The following is a 21,508-nucleotide window of genomic DNA, read 5'->3' as shown; positions in this document are numbered from 1 at the left end:
TTGTGTAGGACATCGTCGTAAGCCTTCCCTTAATCGATCCATCTAATAGCTAATTTCTTCTTTTATACTCATACCTCATTTAATATACTACTACTTATATGAAGCAGATCAGCAGTTTCCCTTTACTTCTTCCAGCATCATTTTTGCTCTTCGGGCAATAAATTATCCTTTTCTAGAAAATTATATTCTTCAATTGCTATGAAGCCAGTTGATAGTTTTCAGCAAATGAAAGGTCTATAATTGCTGGCTTCTCTCTTTTTTTTTTTGTCGTTCTTTATCAGTACTGTCCTTCTTTTTGTTATCTATGTTGGTGTTCCATTTCCTAGGCAGTCAGTAAAAGATGATCGTACACACCCATGTATAGTTGGAACGTTCTTGAGTCAGAAACCCTGGACACCATCTGATTCGAGTGCTTTCCAGTTTGGCATTTTTTGATCTTCTCTTTCACTTCCTTATCCGTGATTGTTATATTTCTTGTGTCTTTCTAGCTTCCATTTCCCTTTTAGATTCCCGCAACCAGTCTCCTTTTATATCATGTTAAATTTCTTTGCTATAGGTTTCTGTCTAGATTTTCTTTCTACTTCATCTGACATATTTCCTCCTTGCTCCTCTTTATTATTCAGTTGTTCATAGAATTCTCTTTTGTTGTTCTTGAATAACTTATTCTGTTAGGACAGATTTGTTCTCTGTTGGTTTCGATTTTTTTTCTTACTAGACACTGCTTTGATTATTTGCATTAATTTTTCTTTAACATTTGTAGTCCTTTGTGCCCTGCTATACCTCCTTTGTAGTTCATTCCTCTATGTTTCCCTCACCCTCTTCTTTTGTATGATTATATGTATCCGTCCAAGGTCTCTCTTGAGCTGTTCAATTTGGTTCTCAAGTCTTCGTTCCGTGGGGCTTTGTCTTTTGTTTTTCTTTGTTTTTTTTTAATCCCATGAGTTTACACAGTGACAGAGGCTGCGCAGTATATAAAATTGTTTGGATTGGTGTAGATTTTTGTTAGCTGTTCGTTAATCTTTTTCACTACTTTTTATAGTTTTCCTCTCCCAATTCTTCTCAAAGTTGGTAGCATCTTCCTTTCGATGTTTCCTGCCTCATTCATCTGTAGTAGTAAGCTTCTTTCTTCCTCTGTAACAGTCTTTCCCTCCACAAAGTAGATTTGCCTTCATCCGGCAGCTGTTTCTTTTGTGGGGATTTATCGATCACTCTGCTAATTCCTGTTCGCATTAGAGCGCACTGCCCTCTGCAGAGGAAAACAACAGAAGAAGCTGTGGTGGAGACAGAGGAGAAAAAGGAAGAAGTACAGATAGATGGAAGGAAAAAGGAGGATGAATGGACAGTGACAGAGAATAAAAGAAAAAAGAGAAAGAAGAGGAAGAACAGTCAGTGTGATTTGGGACCCCAGACCAACTCCATCCCACCCAAGACCATTCAGACCCACCCTCCCCATACAGACACCAAACCCACCCACCCCTTCTCCCCACAGGGAAAAAAGAAGAAAGAACAGACACCTCAAAATGTACAAGAACCCTCCCCCGGTGAAAAAGGTTATGTGTACATGGAGGAGAGAGTGTTGTCACTCAGCAATGGGGAAAACGGTAAACGAAAGACTAGATCAAAGATTAAAGCGGACTCAGGACTCAGAGGTGGCGAGTGGTGTTACTCAACGTGGGTTGAGTAACACACTTTTCATATTCTCATTACAGACACCGAAGAGATATGTTTTATATATATAGAAGTTGAAAGTTGAAGTCTGAGAATATTTAAATAGAACTTGTATGCTTTCTAAAATATCCAATGAGATGTATATATACCAATTCTGTTATGAAGGTCAGCAATCCTTAAAACGGATGCAAGAGAAATTTCCACCATATAGGAAGCTAATCAATCATGAATAACTTTCAAAAAGATTTGAAGGTTTTCTTTTCGATCGCTGGCTGTACTGAGGTCGGTAAAAGCAACAAACTATCTGCTACCAATTTGAACGTACGAACGAAATCGAATCTAAATACCATATTCACTTGTCTATTTTGTTTTCTTTGTCTTAGTGTCTGGTCTCTGTTGCTTTCTCTGTAACAAAAATAAACCGATAACAAAACACAACATATCCTTATATGAATTAACACATAAAACCGCATGCAGTTTTAAAAGTCAATGTTATTATTTAAAAATCTTCGAGGGCTGCTTTCAGTTAAAGTTGGCTAGATATGCACAGTTAGGCCTCGCATAATAAGAACAGAGTGTCTTTTATGCCATGCTGTGAACAAGAAATTGCATATGTTGGGTATCGACTGTGTCAATTGATCATTAAATGAAATACTTTTCACAGAAATTTGTAAATTACATTTACATGTGTATCACTTAGTCTTCAACTTTCACTCTTGGTTTAAGGTGTGCTTTAATTCTATTGCCTTAAGATAATGTAATCACACAGGAAGATCAACTGCAATATATTTTAGGTTTTTCAAAGAAGACTGGCAGTTACCCTTGTATGCGAATCTCCCCTCTTCACTTCTCCGATGTTGTCAAAGAGAAACGCTTATGCAGCTTAGCACCAGCCACGTTATAAGCCTTGCTGTAAGAACGTAAAAACCCGGAAGAGATACAGGAAGATATCTTGACCGACCCGCCATCACTTTCGCCAATCCACCTGCCTTGGATTGATACTATTTTTATAAATCCCGGAAGGCTAATTTCAACTCGGCGAGATTTGAACTCGGAAAGCGAGATGCTCTATCTAACGACCTTAGCACTATGCCAATTCTCCGTCTTAAGTTAAAGTAGATAATACTTTGAAAAATAAAACTGAAACGTATTGCAGTTGATCTTTTCTATGTAATCAACGACATTATTTTAGTGCGATAGAATTAAAGCATACATCAAACCGGGAGTAAAAGTTGAAGACTTAAAATTTTCAAAACAGAAATATTTCATTTCATGATCGATTGACATAGTTGATACCCCCCGTGTTCTTTTATTCTTTTACTTGTTTCAGCCATGCGGCTGCGGCAATTTTCTTGTTCACAGCATGGCATAAAAGACACACCTGCTCTTTCTCTGCGACACCTAACTTAATCCATCACCCGATTTATCACCACCATCTTGTCATTAGGTGCTTTTACCGGAGTTCAGTTTGTTCCGTCAAATCTCTTGTTTGGGGATAACCTACTCCCTTTCTCCTACAAAGCTTAAAGGCCCTGAAAAAGGTTATGGATACGCCACTTCGCTTTTTGATTAAGTCATTAAGAAAAATGAGGCTGGTGTAAAGAGTAACACTTCGGTGACATCATAGTGTCAATAATTCCTTCTAATTTTGGCACAAGGCCAGCGGTTTGGAAGGGAAGAGGCAAGTCGATTTTATCGTTTCCAGTACTTACTTGTCTGGTATTTTATTTTCTTGATCTCGAAAGTTTGAAGAGCAAGTTGATCCCGGAGTACTCAAAACGTAAAGTGCCGGAAGAAATACCGCTAAACATTCTGTTCGGCGTGCCTGCGATTCTGTCACCTCACTAATTTTTTTTTATTTCACGGATAATTCTTTCTATGATTGGTACAAATCTGAAATTTTTTGGTGGACAGAGGGATGAGTCGATGACATTGAGCCTAGTGCTTAACTGGTATATATTTTATCGACTCTGAAAGGACGAAAGAGAAAGTCGACGTCAGTGGGATTTGAACTTTGAAAGTAGAGTCGGAAGAAATACCTATTTCTTTACTACCTAAAATGGGCTAAACACGGAGAAGACAAACAAGGACAGACAAACGGATTAAGTCGATTATATCGACCCCAGTGCGTAACTGGTACTTAATTTATCGACCCCGAAAGGATGAAAGGGAAAGTCGACCTCGGCGGAATTTGAACTCAGAACGTAACGGCAGACGAAATACGGTTACGCATTTCGCCCGGCGTGCTAACGTTTCTGCCAACTTGCCTCTTTCGTTATAGTATTAATAAAACTCCTGTTGGTAACTGTACACCATATATCCCGTCTACCGTTAAACATCAGCAAAATTGAAATTCTTTAATTTAATTTCTTAACGTCAAAGCTGTTTCCTTGTCTTTCTTTCCCAGGCTACAGAAGAAAAATCAATCGATCAAATAATTGCAGACGCTTCCGAATCAAGTAAGTAGTCTTGCACTTAAATTCTTTTATCGAAGTTTAATCACATATTTGTATTGAACCTGTATTCTCGTTAGTCTCTCCTACGAATCTACTTAATATCATTCGATAACGTTTTAAAAGAATGCAATGAGAAGTTTAAGATTCGAATGTCGAACTCACGTTTCTCTAACTATGAATAAATCTAGGCACATTGGCAGGCTTGTAACAGAAGTCTTTGGTCTTTATCGACCAATCATGCGAATCCTCTTGACCTTGTTTCGGTTCTATTATTCATGACTTTTATAGAAATAGATAAAGACAGATCAGTTAGTTGGTACCTAGCTTCCGAAAGAAGAATATATCAACTGAAATATTTTGTTGCCCAGTTAAAACTGCAGCGGCGGCCAGTACCACCTGTCAACTATAGCAAAGACCAGTATACAGTAAACCGTGAAAGAGAAGAAACCGAGAAGTGAAATAACCGTGAAAGAGAAGTATGCGACGACAACCAGATATACCATGTTAGCACGCGCACACACACACACACACCTTTATCCTTTGTATCACATACACACATGCTGCTAACAATTCAATCAAACACACAAATACACATACATTACCATGATACTCTGATCGTGAGATTTTCCCGTTCGAACCCTTCCAAGGATCTTTGCTGTATCAATTAATTTTTATAGCACTCAAAATAGAACAAAATAAAATATCTCTTTATATTTCAGAAGAAAATCTTTAAATGTTCGTTTCATGACACACATCATTTATCTTCTTTTCATGACTACAACACATGTCCTAAATTACGGTTACAACAAAGACATAATTTAATGTATACGCAATATCAAAATAGAATCTTTTATTTCAGGCCTGGTGATATGTAACTTTTACTAGCGGGAAGAAACGAAGGACTTATTCCTTCATCCACAATCCCTAAATGTGTTCACTCATCGTTGCCTGACTTGTTAGAAAGAGCGACCAAATTCCGCTCAAATCCTACCCAACTACCTTAAATATTTTCTATATACATTTTATCTGAGATGGGAGATTATGAAAGCAAGGTCTTTAATCGTAGGTCTGCATAATCAGAGCCGACGTGGAGCTACGCAGCAACAATGGTCAGAGACTGAAATTCTATGTGGTTGCGTGTGAACTCGACTGATGCACAATGTAATACTGTGCATACTAAAGATGAGATAGAGTTGGAATGATTTCAGAGTGGAACTATCCAAGGGGGGATATCCTACCCAAGCTGGTCAGGTACATTTGTTTCCTAGATTTTGAGCAAAGAAGGTAGAATCAACAAAAATTGTGTCGACGTCAACCATCCCTACATGGGGAGTTATGTTCATGCGACCGTCTACGTATAACATAGAAAAAACTGAATCTCATTCAAGAGTAAAAGATACTTCAGTTTTGAACAGCTAACTCTTCAGAAGACATATGTGTTACCAACACTGTAGTTCTATTTATACAAAATCATACACTCCTAAGGTGAATAAGGAATTTTTTCCCAACCAAGCTCTTCGATCTTCTGTGATGTGATATTTGCTGTGTGGGGTCGCGCATTGTCCAGATGACACATCACTCCTTTTTGATTCACTAAAGTGGGTCTTTCTTTTTCTTCAAAGCTTGATTCAAATGTTCTAATTGGTGAAAGTAGACTTGAGCATTGATTGTTGTATTAGGTGGTAACAATTCAAAGTGAATTACTCCCTTGCAATCCCACCAGATAGTGAGAAGAACCATTTTTCCATGAAGTTCCCTTCTCGGTTGTGATTGAGCTTTTTCCCTTTTACCAAGCCATTGTTTACGACGTTTAACATTTCAATAGAAGATTCATTTTTCGTCACCAGTCATAAGTCTATCCAAAAAGGGTGAAATGAGTTCGCGAGAATGGAGAGAAGAGCAGATGTTAACTCGGGATTTGCGGTTGCTTTCGGACAGTTCATGAGGCATCCATTTTCCAAGTCTAGGAACCTTTCCAAGTTGTTGAAGATGAACAATTGTATGGATTAAACTAAGCTTTATTGCCAATTCTTCAACTGATAATGCAAGATTTTCAAGTAATGCCGCAAGGAGCTTATCAAACTCAACTGGACATCCTGTTCGATCTTCACCTTCAAGGCTAAAATCTCCACTTCTGAATTTTGCAAACCATCTTCTGCAAGTTCTTTCATGCAGGCATTCTTTCCCATAAATTGAGTGCATGTTTCGAGTCGCTTCGGCCGCAGTTTCCATTTTTGTACTCATAAAGCATTACGTGCCTTAAATGCTCTTTGGATACTTCCATGTTAGAAAGGGTTTTAGTCAAAGAAATTTTAGTTCTATTATTCTGTAAAAAATTATTTAATTAGTTTAAATGTACACAAATGCATAAAAATAATTTTTAATTTCATTAGACATTCTAAAATACTATTAAATTTCATTCAATTTTTTAAAAAAAGGTAAAATCGGATAGAACTTATGGAATAACCCGATAGAATTATCAGGATGGGTATTAAATCATTTCATGAGATATTAATACGTCGAATACTCTTAAAGAGGCTGAGATTCAACGTTTGCAGTGAAACATGGTGCAGAAATAAAAACGCTCTCTGTAGAAACTATGAAAGTATCTTTAGTTATGACGTTCAATGAAGCGATTGAAATGAAAAGGCTGGTTGTTGAGATATCTAAAATGTTGGTTCTATTTCATAATACATACTTCTAAAAGGGCTTCTCGGCAGGGACTGGAAAAAAAACTAAAGCAAGAAATCACCTTCCCGCGTTGGATGTATTGGTGGGAGATGCACTGCTTACCTTTTCGCCACACATCCTTATTTGATTCAAGAACAGAATCTGTATGACATTCTGAAGACGCCTGTTTTAATAAACATTTTTTATTGAAATAGCACAATTTCTTTAATAAATAAAATAGAATAAAAAATTGTGTGCGCAAATAGTTCTTTCTAAATCTATCAACAATATTCATACCGTGAAAAAGGTTGACTACTACTGATGGAGATTGCTACATTCATGATTTCTCGTGTTATTTAAAATGTTTCATAAAACGATATTACACATTTGGTGAATCTTTTTGGCGCTGTGAATTTTCTAACTTTTAAAACTAATACTGAATCTACAATTGATTTCATTTTAGGCAGAGAGATGAATTTTTTGTACGACTCAAGCAACGGAATGGTGAAAACCGAAATGGATATGATATTTCCTATTGATGTTTGGCGAGAGCTCATGCAAAAGTAATTATATATATAACCTCTATATTTTATTAAAATTTTATTTGTTAACACACCTTATCAGTATAGTGTAAGTGGCCAACGCAAGAGCAAATAATTAATCTTAGTTTCGTCTCTTCTAGTTACGATATCAAATGTAACATCTTTGATTGTAATAGGGTTATTTTGGACAACTATCAGCATCACACTCAAAATCTAACATGCTACAAATATATGTAATTCTCATTGTCAATAAAATGTGTGTAAGGTTACATTTCATGGCAGACACCATAATTAATTTGTACTGATTGTGTTACTCTTGTAGATCCAGTGACGTAAGGCGCATCCCCTAACCCGTGGACATAACGTAGGTTGTGACCTCTCTTGTCGTTGTTAAATTAGCCGCCTACTTCCTTTAAAATATACCAATATAAAGTGGTTGCCCTGTACAGTCAGCAAACCTTACGCTACACCGCCGCCCGTGGATTGTTATATTTCTTATTATTACTTCATTATTTTACTTTTGGAATTTTGTGCAAATAGTAACGACCTCTGTTGCATTGCTGAGGCAACGCCACTGCGTAGTTCTTCATACTTGAACTTAAATTAGATGTAAACACTACGTATAAGAACTATGAATGTTAGCAGTAATAAATTAACTTCTAATACAACCGAATATTTATCGTTCGTTTATTTGATGGCAAATCTTGGTGAGGAAGCTTTTGATCATAGATCTGCTCGATTATTGCGACCAAACATCAAGGGTTAGCAGAAACATTACATAGAACTAATGATTGCTTTGTTTGTTTGAGATTCTGGGTTAAGGTTCTCTGGCAGCAGGACCCATCTATTAAAGTGTTTCTCTGTGTGGTTCCCCGATAAAATTCTAGTGTACTGTGTGATAAAGTGCCTTTTAATGAAATTTAATGAAAATTTATTTGATAAAGATCGTTATTCCCTATTTTCAAAATAATTAAATTTTTTTGTGTTTTTTTTTTGTACACGAAAATCCCTTCCCTAAAACAAATTTTGTTCCATTTAATGACATATTAAAATTGAGGTGTCAGGGGTCTGCCGGTAAAACAGGTTCTGCAGTTTATTTTAAAAAACAGTATCAGTGTACCGTGATTAAAATTTGGGAATAACTATACTAGTGAATTTATCGTTTATCAACTTAATTGTACAGAATTCAGTAACAAGAACTGATTGTATGGCCTCTTTTGATTTGGATAAAATTAATTTTTATCCATTGTTGGAAGCAGTAATTCATATAAAGTCAAAGGGTTAAAGATTTTAAAAATATTTTCTTGTATATCTTTCTTTAAATTTACACATGTTCTTTTTTGACTCTTCCATTACGTTAGTTCTCCTTCCCATAACTTCCGTCGTTTCTTTCATTCCGATACAAGAAAGACTATGTGGCTAAAAAGTTCTCTTCGCGATTATGTGTCTTCAAGTTTGATCTCAATGTACACACGATACTTTGGAAGAGTATCTTCTATACTGGGCTGACACAAGCTTTGTGAGTGACATGGGGTAGATAGGAACTGGGTTTGAATGTATCTATTCTAGCAAGATGGACCTAATTAGTCACCCGGTTTAACACCATTACTTAGTCTTTGGCTGCCTTTAGTGGATTCCACTCTGTTGCAAGCATTTAGACCGGGTCTTTCGTTTGAAGATATCTTGATGCACAGCTTTTTACTGCAGCAATCTATGAGCGGCCGTAGTTTAGTGGTCCTTTACTTCACCATTTTCAGAGATCCTGTAACAGTCAAGGGTGCTGCCATTCCTCCCTTGACTAATCCATTAAAAATTACTCCTTTCTTTCTTTCTTTCTTTCACACAGAGAAATGTTGCATGCATGTTTCTAAGGTTGTTAGAGAAACGAAATTTTGCAAATTCGGTTTGACAGCAGTTTATATCTCATTTTATGTCGCCAATATCTCATAAAAACACGTCAAAGACTACCATTTTGTACATATATCTAAAGCTTTAACTTATTTTGTGATGTCTAAATTCATTTGACAGTAATTTACAATTTATTGATTTACTAGAAATAACACTCGAAGTAAACGGAAGGCCATCCGTCCTTTAATGTTTCGCTGGAAAACCAATGAAATTCCTTACACCTATGGAGATTACTGTAAGTTTATACACCGCTGTACTGTTTTGTTGTAATTTTTAGTAGCCACAGCTTAATGGTTGACGAGTCGTAATAACCATTATGTTCGTAATAACCGCCAATCTTTATTTTTTAAATTGTCGTGGAAATCATTATTCTGCTGGTAACCCACAAAAATATCGTATGAAAGTCACTGAAACCATTAGGTATTAAGGTATATACATACTTACATATGTCGCCGTATCGATCAGACCGTCAGATGCTGTTATACACCGCTGGTCACAACGCACTTTATCGCAGCTTTCGAATGATGCCATCTCGCTGGCATGGCAAGTAAGCCAATATTCCTCCTTCACGGAATGCCAGTCCGTGGTGTTGTTACTCGTTTTCAGTAGAATGGGCTGGGGCAACGCGAAATGAAGTGTTTTACTCGAGTACGATGCATCGCCGGTCCGGGAATCGATCGTGAGTGCAACACTTTGACCACTTCACACATGTTATATACATAGGTATAATATATGTAGTTGCCATCAACAGTTTTCAAAATGTGATTAAGGGTAATGATGGGTCTTTCGTCCTTGAGAGTAACTTCGGAGTTTCTGCCTGTTTAGCCTACATCGGACCGTCCAATGAAGGCTAACAGACCAAAACTTGGAAGTCACTGTCGACACCATTCTTGTTAAAGAATAATAAATATAAATATGAGTGTATATATGTATATATTGTATACCCTGTGCAATATCATCCTTATAACTGATTACATGGCTGCAACTTTCTAATGAAGCCTTGAGTTGTAGTCTTTGAGTGTTACTTGATTAGAATATTGTTGAATTAGGGCATAATATTCACTTTTTTCTTCATCCTTTGTCAGTTACTACAAAAGAGAAAGTTGAAGTTCAGAACTCTATGGACGACTGGAATGCACTAACGTGTATTCGTTTCCGGGAAGCTAATGATCGAGATAAAAACAAGATTATCTTCAAAAACGGTCAAGGGTAAGTTGAAATTTTTGTTAATATTAATGTTTGACATTTGGGCAATAAACTGGCAGAATCATTAGCACGCCGGGCAAAATGCTTAGAAGCATTTCGTTCGACTTTGCCTTCTGTGTTCAAATGCCGCCGGAGTTGACTTTGCTTTTCATCTTTTCAGGGTCGATAAAATAAGTACCCGTGAGCCATGTGGGTCGATATAATCGACTACTCCTGCCCTCCTAGTATTTCAGGCCTTGTGCTTATATAAAAAAGAATTATTTAACGCGGCGAGCAAGCAGAATCGTTCGTATGCCAGACAAAACGCTTCCGGTTCTTACGTTCTAAGTTTAAATTCTGCCGAAGTCCGCTTTGCCTTTTATCATGTCGGGATCGATAAAATAAGCACTAGCTGAGCACTGGGGTCGATATTATCGACTAGCACCCTCCCCCAAAATTTCAGGCCTATGGTAGAAAGAGAAAAAGTATTGGTTGGTAGAGACGCCGGAACGTCGGATCAAACACTTTGCGGTATTCATTCAGGCTCTTTATAAACTAAATTAAAATCCTGTCGACTTCAGCATTGACTTTCATTATTCCGGATTGATATAATTGTAATGGGTAAGACTGTTTTGTAAACAATATCATGAAATATCGGAGTCAGCAGTTGTAACGATAAAAATTTGTTTTTATAATTGCATACTGTAGGATGTGAAAAATGAACAATGCATGAAATTTTAAGGAAATATTTATTTACCGTTACGTTACAATACCTTGCCTCGGCGGGCAGGTGATGATAAATCCAAAAGCATGCCAAAGAAAATTAGATGCGGTGGAATGTTTCTTCGCATAGTTTGGTGTATACAAACAGTTAGTAGTAATCCGCAGATAGAAGGATGTTGTAAGATAACAGAATTAGAGCTAGTGTGAGTTGTAGGGTGTGGGACGTTGTCTCAAAGTAAATTTCATTTCTCTCGCTGACCATTATCTTTAGTAGAGGCATTCTTTGTGATCATGATTCTAGCAGTCCGTTCTCTAACTAATTGAGTCGTCACGAGCTGCCTCGCTCAGTTGTCGCCAAGTGACCACTTGTTTTATTGCTTGGAGGTTCTTGTTTTTATAGCTATCCAGAAGGATAGACATATCATTGAGAACAATAGATTTAGTTGGTGGTCTTGTTATCTCTATTCTAGCTTTTGGTGAAGTAGAAGAGGTTCGAAAGGGTCAAGTGGTGAAGACATTATTTCGGCCTAGCTAAAGGCATCTGGAAAATGTAAAACTGCTGTCAGAGAAAAATCATTGTTCCACCATGGGAAAAGTTCTGTTGCAGTGTTAATTTAAATTTGGCTGTTGTGGATCGAATCCACTTCATGCATGCAAGATCCACTACATAATAAAGTACTTGTCGAATCCTCAACTTTTACATTCTCTTGCATTTGTAGCTATGTGTTTGTTAGAACTTATTCCAAGTCGATAAATTAAAGAATCATGTACTGAAGTCGATTTAATCGATTAACGTCTCCCGCAAATTTCTGACATTGTACCTATGTCAGAAATAGTTATGAAGAACGATGGATTGGTAGAATTGTTAGCGGCGAGGTCAAATTTACCTTTCAGGATAGTTAAAATAAAGTACCAATAATATCGGTATCAGTACAAGCAACAATAATAATTGCATCAATACCATTAGCAAATGTAATACTACAACCGCAAGCTGTTGGGAAAAGATCTTTCTCGATAACACAAAGAAGATAAGGGAAGCTAGAAAGATCATGAAAATAGAAGAGCCATCATCTTTCGAAGAGAAGAAAAACTAAATGATCTCTTCTGGAGAAACAGACCAGAATAATCAAGTAATGCAATGCACTAGCAAAGCTAGAGTGTGTGCCGCTCGGAGCGGCCCTTCAGTTTGCAGCCTTAGCCCCCCCCCCCACTAAAAATACATATTGCCTATGTTTTCAACTTGAGAAAATAAAGCACCAGTAAAATAACAGGTCGATTAAATCGACGTTATTCCTTACCCTACCCCTTTTGCCTTGTGCCTTTGGATGGAAACTTCATTAGACGGTTGATGGCAGAAATGACTGGGCACTGCGGTATTTATTCCTGCTCTAAATTAAAATCTCACCGATATCACTTTAAGTGGGAGTAGAGTGATAAAAATGGAGGGAACTTCGAATTAAATGCATCGTAATATCTAAAAATATTTAGTTAGTTACTTCTCTCTCTACGTTCTGAGTTCAAATACCGGTGGGATTATGAACTGAGAACATACAGGTGTTCCTTTCCTTCTTTCTGTATCGATTGAAGAAGTATCAGTTAGGTAACTGAATTAATTTAATCGGCTACATCTAACCTCTGATGTTCTGGTCCTTTAAGATGGACAATTTTTTATGGTTAAATGGTCAATAATATCGAGACCCGGTTCAAATCATTTCATCCTCCTGCTATAGAAACAGAATATTTCTATCATCAAATTGAAACCAATGTTCTTTTGTCCCACAAGATGTTTTCATTATCAAGATGTTTATAAGACCTGTTAAATTTAGAAGAATGTAAAAGTGAGTTGAAGTGTTCACATCTTTTCCATAGATATTGATAATAGACTCGATTGCAATAATTCTTTTCTACTCTGCCCGCAATGATATAAAAAAATGTTCCTGAAATAGGCGTCCCGTTATTTTTTACGAGAAAATATTTCTTGTAATATTATTTTTATCTCTTCGTTATTTGATTTTAAATACCAATTTCTGGAATTACGAACGATTTATTAGGTTGTCGGCTTCGGCCAAGGTACGTGAAAATGTGAACTGTTGTATTGTACTGTTAATATTGTTACTGCATTGCTGAAGAGGGCCAGACAAAGAAGCAGCAGATAGTATAGCTAGGAAACGACCCTAAGATGCAATTATTGCTGGTTTGGTCGTACTACTGCTAATAAATTATCCCACTGATTAAACTTGTCGAGAAATAAATAGTATGGAGTATTTTAAACATTCTTTTTTTCTGCTCCCAGTGCAGAATTTTTTCTAAAACAATTACTAGAAAGTCCAATTCCTTTGAGATTTTGCGCATGTATTAAATATATTGGTCACGTGCAAAGAAATTTTGACACGACTATAGTCTTCCAATCATGACCATCCCACTTTTTCAATGAATCTGAGAGTTTTTCAAATTACTATCGCAAAAGCGCTCACCTTAACCACTTATCCCAGAACGGCGGTTCCCAAATGAGGACTACAGATTCTTGGATCCACAAATTCACTACTGGGAGTTCGTGAAGTGTGTTTAAAATATTAAAAGCCTTCAATGCAAAATGTATATTTGCCAAGTTACGTATAATTATTTAGTTACATATCTTGAAAAATGTTACTAAGAAAACGATTTTTGTCGTTTGTTAATAAAATCGGCTTGTTAAGTGGACAGCCTTTCAAAAGACTGGGTCCTTAGGGAAATTAACTTAAATAAAAGGATCCTTATCCGTGTAAAGATTAGCAGCGCTGTACAATAAGCCCTAAAACCAAACCCTAACTTCTAATCGCCCCTCAAAGCCTCACTAATAAAACGTCTCATAAATGAATAAAGCATTACAGAAATACTGCATACACTTTATCACGTATGAATTGAACCCCCAAGTATTTATTTTGAAAAAAAATCTCTATCGGACAGTAAGACCTGGAATTCCCAAATATTTTATACTTCCTTCACTGTAGAGTATTTCAAACATTTTTCAGTATTTGAAATTTTATATACCCTTTCTCAATATGAAATATTTTGTACTTTCTTTACAGTATGGAATGTTTCATATATACACACCTTACCTTATTAGAATATCTTTTTAACTGATTATTAATTTTTACACCGAAAATGTATTTCTTGGAATGCAACGCTCAGACCAAAAGATCGTACTTGAAAAGAATTGCCGAGTGGTAAGTTTTGTGCTAGTTTTAATCATTTTGTGATGCTCCGACTTCAAAATATTACCCAATTCAAGCAACGCATGTTACATATTTCTTTACTACACACAAAGGGCTAAACACAGAGGGGACAAACAAGGACAGACAAACGGATTAAGACGATTATATCGACCCCAGTGCGTAACTGGTACTTATTTAATCGACCCCGAAAGGATGAAAGGCAAAGTCGACCTCGGCGGAATTTGAACTCAGAACGTAACGGCAGACGAAATACGGCTGAGCATTTCGCCCGGCGTGCTAACGATTCTGCCAGCTCGCCGTCTTAATTTAATACCTATTTCTTTACTACCCACAAGGGGCTAAACACAGAGGGTACAAACAAGGACAGACAAACGGATCAAGTCGATTACATCGATCTCAATGCGTAACTGGTACTTAACTTATCGACCCCGAAAGGATGAAAGGCAAAGTCGACCTCGGCGGAATGTAACGCATGTTACCTTAAATTAGATGTTTTAATATGTGATATTCTATTTTGTCATAATATTTGCAAAACTTCTTTACATTTCAAAACAGTTTTAAAATAATGGTTAGGTTTTAAACAAAAGGAAAGAATTGACTTGTCACATAGCATAGGTTTCGGTTGCGTTGTGCAGTAGCCAAATCGGCCGCTCCTCCCGTCTTTCTACATGACATATCTTCCATTAAAGCGAACACACGTAAATAAATTGGCCACCGCACAAGGTGGCCAAAGTGGCTGCTTTGTGCAGTAAGCCTATTCTGCATACCACTCGCTACACCACAGATTAACTTCATACTTTCTTAGAATTACATAGAATGTGTTTTGTCTAATTCAAAGATTAATAAGTAAAAGTTCTGTGATAATATTCCTTGAAGTTTCGAGGTCGACTTTGCCTTTCATCCTTTCGGGGTCGATAAATTAAGTAGCAGTTGCGTACTGGGGTCGATCTAATCGACTGGCTCCCTCTCCAAAAATTTCGGGCCTTGTGCCTAGAGTAGAAAAGAATATTCCTTGAAGTTAGCTATCACACCTTGATTCATTGGCTGGAGCAAAAAGGTTGTATCGGTAGTATATATTACATGAAAAACTATACAGATAATTCTCGAAACAATAATTAACACAAAAAAATACAAAAATTGTACCACATATAGTCTTATAAAAGTCTATTTTTCTAAAACCATTTTTTAAGGTTAAATATATAGAATCAGCTATTACATGTATTTTATTTTTGAGGAGCTGAAGCTCACGCTTGAATCAGCACCAGAAGCCGAAATAATTTCTAAACGGATTACAGTAATAACACCGATTTTACGCATCAAAACACATGTCCTGCAACCAATATTAAGGCCACATGCGTTTAAATATTTGCAATCGCACTTTTGATCGCATTCCTTATACTTTATTTTATGAGATCATTTTGTATCAAAAATTTTTTATCTAATACCACTAACGTACCATTATAATATACAGTGTCGATGTATTGCACATCATGATTCTACAACCACATTATTTTCAGATTTGTCGAACTCACATCCATCACAGGGACATTATATCAGTTCTTGTTTTTTTTTTCTTTCTAATTCATTAAATTCAGATTGCGGTTTTAAATATCAACCTTTATAAGAGATGTAGAAGCACAACACATTCTTCATACAAACTAGAATCTCCATCGAAAACGTTGGAAGTCCTTAATCGCTGGATTAAGGACTTCCATTTTCTTTGTTATACTTTAATTTTTAATAAATTCAATGTAGTTTAAAAATCATAAAATATAAAATAAACGAAAATAAACGATGGCGATGGAAACAAAAATAAATCAGTAAACCTTTATTTATCCATACAAAAAGTGAAGTAGAAATTTAGTATATATTTAAAGTACAATTACATGATACATATTAGAAATTTCACACGCAAAAGTTAATTTAAATCTTGATTAAGCACACTGCAAATCATCTTCAACACTGAATAAAGCTTCTTAATTACTAGAATGAATGCTATTATCACAAGGATCATCTTCACTTAAACTTTTCATAGTCAGAGACAGCACGTCATCTACATCATCTATGTCATTCCATGATCTTCTGCACCATCCATTTCAAAACACTACATTATCTCGAACGATTTGAGAATTGTGACAGATCTTATTGCCCTTTGTGAATCAATGATCTATTCAGAGGAAAAAAAAAAACAAAACAGTAATGGGGCCTGCATCCTTCCATGTAAGTCCGCTGGGAATTATGGTTTTGTTAGTGTTATACGATCAGAGATTATCAATAACATTTTTCACTAGATATACGTTAAAAAGGTCCTAGATTAGCAAACACTTTTCCTATTGTAGTCCACAAGATCGTCAATTCTAAACCTTAATCCCTTTTCTACATCCATCCTTTTGGATGCCCGTGAGAGACAATTCCTTTTCGAAATTTCTCCTTTTATGGAGTTTTTCTCTTAAAACAACCATTGGTTTTAGCTTAGAACGTTTTACTGAGAAAGTACACTTTTTGTCGTTTTGGTTCACTGTTCAAATCTCTGCATACCAAGAGAAGTATACATTTCGTCCGTGTGTCCAATACATGATATTTGTAACCTTTCTTCCACTAATTTCTCGTAACAACTATTAAAACTGTAACACCTTAAAATTGAGATCAGCCAGCAGCTTTTTTGCATTCTTAGTTTTCTGCAGATGTAATAAATCATACAATCTCATGAACTAAGTGAACCATCTATCACTGCTTTAAAATCCTAAATTTCATTCTAATTTGCTTGTTTTTGCGCATGGATTTAGAGGGATACATCATCAACACAATTATCGAAAATTTTCTTTTGAAAATTCTCGAGAACTTTCAAGTATCCTCTCAGCAACATTTTTCAATTGTAAACACTTCGGTTTCTAACAGTAAACACATTTTCGTTTTGGCATTGTCAGAAGCTCGTTTGGTATCTTTCTCCAGTCTCTCACTTCTTTCTCCGAAACACAAAATTCTTTTCATACATGCAAACAGTTATTTTTCTACTCTGCAACTTATATAACTTCTTGTTTTAAAACTGATGTATATTTTGTTTTCTTCGGAGGACATTTTTATACAAAATTACACTTTTACAACTGATTACATAAGATGATTACAACTGATTTTATAAGATGGTGAGATGTGTTTCGAAAGACATTTGATAGCTATTTCTACCTGGTCGAACAACCTTGTACAGTCTCCTCTGTTGGATCACAAAAAGATGGTAGTTTTGTTATAAATGCAAAGAAAATTGCCAGAAGGAAAAAAAAAACTGATGAATTGTCATCATCAAAATAAACTAGACTTTAGCAGAGATTATCCGACATCTGCGTGCTTGGTTTAGCTTTTGCCCATTTTATTTATGCAATTAAGCTAACATTATTTTCTTATCCATCATAGAAAAGCATTATATTGCATGAACTTGGTCATGCTATCGGCCTTTTCCATGAGCAGTCCCGAAGCGATCGTGATACCTATGTTTCCATCATAAAAAGAAACGTCATCAACGGACTTTTCTACAATTTTGAGAAACGAACGAACAGAGATATGAACTTGTATGATACTACGTACGACTATAGAAGTATAATGCATTATGGCTCCTACGTAAGTATACTAGTATTTAAAAATTCCATCCTAAATACTGTGACTTTATATTATACATTACACTACTCTATGTAGCAGCTGTTTTGTGCACATCTAAAAATGTAGTGTATTATTCTCAAATGAAAATCAATCAATATCTTAGATTGTAATTTCTTAAATATTCGGTGTAGTTTGACTGAAAACAATAGAAATATAGAAAATTATGAAATTCATATATTTCCTTAGAAGATAGACCTAATTCATTGGCCGGTTCAACACACATGATTAGAATGCCGCTGGAAAGAATCGCAATATGGATTCTTCTAACCAACAGATTACCTAGGTTTGAAGATTCGGTGGCTTCTGATAGGAGTGGCTTACTTCTTAGAAGTGTTCTTTAGCGGAGTTTATTCTTTGGCAAATATTCAGACTATACCTCTGGTCTGAGGAAAACTTCGTCATGTGAATCTCAGATATCTCAGAAAAAAGTTTATGAGCACTACCTTTCATTCTCTGACAAAGTTATTTAAAAAAATCATTCCATTAACCGAGAGCCGAAATTAATTTTCTCAGTTCAATGAGTCTTACTTTATCTTTAAGTAGTTAACATAACTCTCTCCTCTGGATGTAACGTCTGTTTATTGCCGATAGATTTTCTTTGAGCAACAGTTTAACTCAGTGCTGAAAGCCAATGAGTGATCAATTTTATTATGCTACCGCTACTTACAGTCTAGTATTGATATTGTACTTGGAGCAAGAGACAGGGTCACAACTGTTGGTTGCTAACTGCTAGTAGCTGTAATTTCTAACATCAGAAGTCAAATGTACATAAAAGACGACGACGACGAAATCTATTGAGATTTTTGACAACAAACTTATTTTTTTCGTGTGCAAGCAAAAGACAAATACTGTTGCTACTACGAACGACAAACATCGAAAGTTTGGATGTTACTGATCTTAGTGTAATTGTAGTATTTTAAAAGTTAACTGCTAGTTTTTGTTTTGCTGTCACCAGTAGTTCATTATGTTGAAGTTAACTCGGTCTAGCCATCTACCATGTCGTCTCATATTCTCTCTGTCTGGCAGTTGCGTGTGTATCGATTTTATATTGATTGAAGGGCTCAGAAAGGAGCGCGTCAAAAGTCGAAATTACCGCTAGAGCCTATTCTACTTGAAGTCGTACTTGGTCAGATTTTGTTATCACGTGGATAATATTCATGCCATGTCAAATCGTTATTGGTCAAATATTCTTTGTCACTAGGGTAACATTCCAGCGAATCGTGACATCGGGTGATTGTTGAATACTCTGGCTACAATGTTTATTCATTTAAATGCACTATTTTAAAACTAAAACATTTTCTGTACTTCACAGTCAATTGTATAATGGCTTTACTTCGCGCCTCATTTTTTATGAAACTTTTCTCTTGCTGTGACATGTTTTCTAACATGTTTGTATGCGTTTCTGTTTCATAAGTGAAGGAATGGACTTGGTGGCACTAATAATAATTTTACTCTAGGCACAAAGCCTGAAATTTCTTTTTTTTGCGGGGGGGGGGGCATCTGGGGCTAGTTGGTCACATCGACTCTTAATGCTTAACTGGTACTTATTTTATCGACCCCGTAAGGACGAAAAGCAAAGTCGACATCGGCGGAATTTGAACTCAGAACATGAACCTGGAAGAAATGCCGTTAAACATTTTGTCTGGGATGCTAAGGTTTCTTCCAGCTCTATGCCTTACTACTACTACTACTACTACTTGTGATTTCTGCTTTAGGCACATGGTTAACAATTTTGAGGGGAGGGGGTCAGTCGATATCAACTCCATACTTGACTGGTACGTTATTTTATCGACCTCAGATGTATGAAAGGCAAAGTTGATCTCGACAAAATTTGAACTCTGAACGTAAAGAGCCGAGATAAATACCACAAGGCATTTTATCTGGAGTACCATCTATTCCCCTGACCTACTACTTTCTTATATTTCTAATATTAGCATAAGGCTCGGAATTCGGAGGAGGTTAGTCAATGAAGTTGATCCCAGTACTTGACCAGTATTTTGTTGCATTGACGCCAGAGAGGTGAAATGCAGAGTTCACCCGGATTTTAAACTCGGAACATAAGGGAGCACTCCGTCGGTTACGACGACGAGAGTCCCAGCTAATACGATCAACGGAACAGCTTGCTCGTGGAATTAACGTGCAAGTGACTGAGCAATCCACAGACACGAGTACCCTGAACGTAGTTCTCAGGGAGATTCAGCGTGACACAGAGTGTGACAAGGCCGGCCCTTTGAAATACAGGTACAACTTATTTTTGCCAGCTGAGTGGACTGGAGCAACGTGAAATAAAGTGTCTTGCTCAAGGACACAACGCATCGCCGGGAATCGAACTCACGACCTTACAATCGTCAGTCGAATGCCCTGATCACTAAGCCACGCGCCTTCACATAAAGAGCTAAAACAAATACTGCAACTTTCTAACGATTTTGTCAATCCACGGCTCTAATCGTTAGAACGTCCGACAAAATGGCTTGCGGGGTTCGTTAAGTTCTTTACGTTCTGTGTTCAAGCACTACATAACTCTGTTTTCCCTTTAATCATCCTTATATCAGAAATTGTTATTAAACATGTTATATATATTTGTAGCTATTCTCTGTGAATGGAGAAATGACCATTGTTACGAAAGATAAACGTTACCAGAAGATTATTGGAAAAGCTAAAATTCTCAGTTTTAATGACGTTAAAATTGTCAACGCAATGTATAACTGTTCAGGTGAGTAAACTGGTTCCCATCGATATTTCTTTCTTGTGCGATGGTTTGTATGATTTTTCTGGAGGAAAGGAGGGCTACGTTCATGACACTTGCAAGCCATTTCCAGTCTGATGACATGGTTGCAATTGATCTGCCTGGATTTTTGTGTGCTACAGTTGTTATTTACATTCCAAAGGAATTCCAACAGAAGTCATTCACCAAAAGTATTTCAGCCGTCCGAACTATTTTTTTTTAAAGGCGATTGATTGTAATTTGAGGGAAAATTGCTTTTTCAGATAGATTAAGTATTTGACATTCCTAGGCTGGTGTTCTGCAGGCGGTTGACTGTGTAGTGAAAATATGGGCAGGGAGTGAATTGAAAAGAGGACTGACATATAAGTATTTGAAGTATGAGAGGCGAAACACAGGAGAGAGGGATGACAAAAGTTTAAAAAGTAGATGTATCGGGGTATATATATCCTGAAGAATGCGCTGAGGCACCAGACGTGTTAAAAATACTGTCTGGCATACTTTCATCACATGAAACATTGTGTTTATTAAATAATATTTATCTCTCACCAGATAGAGTACTTGTTGATTTTACTATTACTGAACAACGCTCTCCCTTTCTCGTGTGTGTGTGTGTGTGTGTGTGTGTGTGTGTGTAGGCGCAATGTCCAGTGGTTAGAGCAGCGGACTCGAGGTCATAGGATCGCGGTTTCAATCCCCAGACCGAGCATTGTGAGTGCTTATTGAGCAAAAACACCTAAAAACTCCACGAGGATCCGGCAGGGGATG

General features: G+C 36.6%; 1 protein-coding gene across 1 annotated transcript in view; it reads left to right on the top strand.

The window, feature by feature from the left end:
* LOC115209501 (zinc metalloproteinase nas-4-like) overlaps window positions 1-21,508 on the top strand; it is a 43,840-nt gene that overhangs the window by 13,500 nt on the left and 8,832 nt on the right. The window contains exons 2-8 of the mRNA XM_036501660.1: window positions 4,076-4,127; window positions 7,258-7,357; window positions 9,391-9,479; window positions 10,330-10,453; window positions 15,571-15,661; window positions 17,776-17,979; window positions 20,605-20,731. Coding sequence (XP_036357553.1) covers window positions 4,076-4,127; window positions 7,258-7,357; window positions 9,391-9,479; window positions 10,330-10,453; window positions 15,571-15,661; window positions 17,776-17,979; window positions 20,605-20,731 — 787 coding nt within the window. The remainder of the gene's footprint in view (window positions 1-4,075; window positions 4,128-7,257; window positions 7,358-9,390; window positions 9,480-10,329; window positions 10,454-15,570; window positions 15,662-17,775; window positions 17,980-20,604; window positions 20,732-21,508) is intronic.

Source organism: Octopus sinensis, linkage group LG3 (genome assembly GCF_006345805.1).
Source record: "Octopus sinensis linkage group LG3, ASM634580v1, whole genome shotgun sequence".
Classification (NCBI taxonomy): domain Eukaryota; kingdom Metazoa; phylum Mollusca; class Cephalopoda; order Octopoda; family Octopodidae; genus Octopus; species Octopus sinensis.
This window is presented reverse-complemented; position numbering and strand designations above follow the sequence as displayed.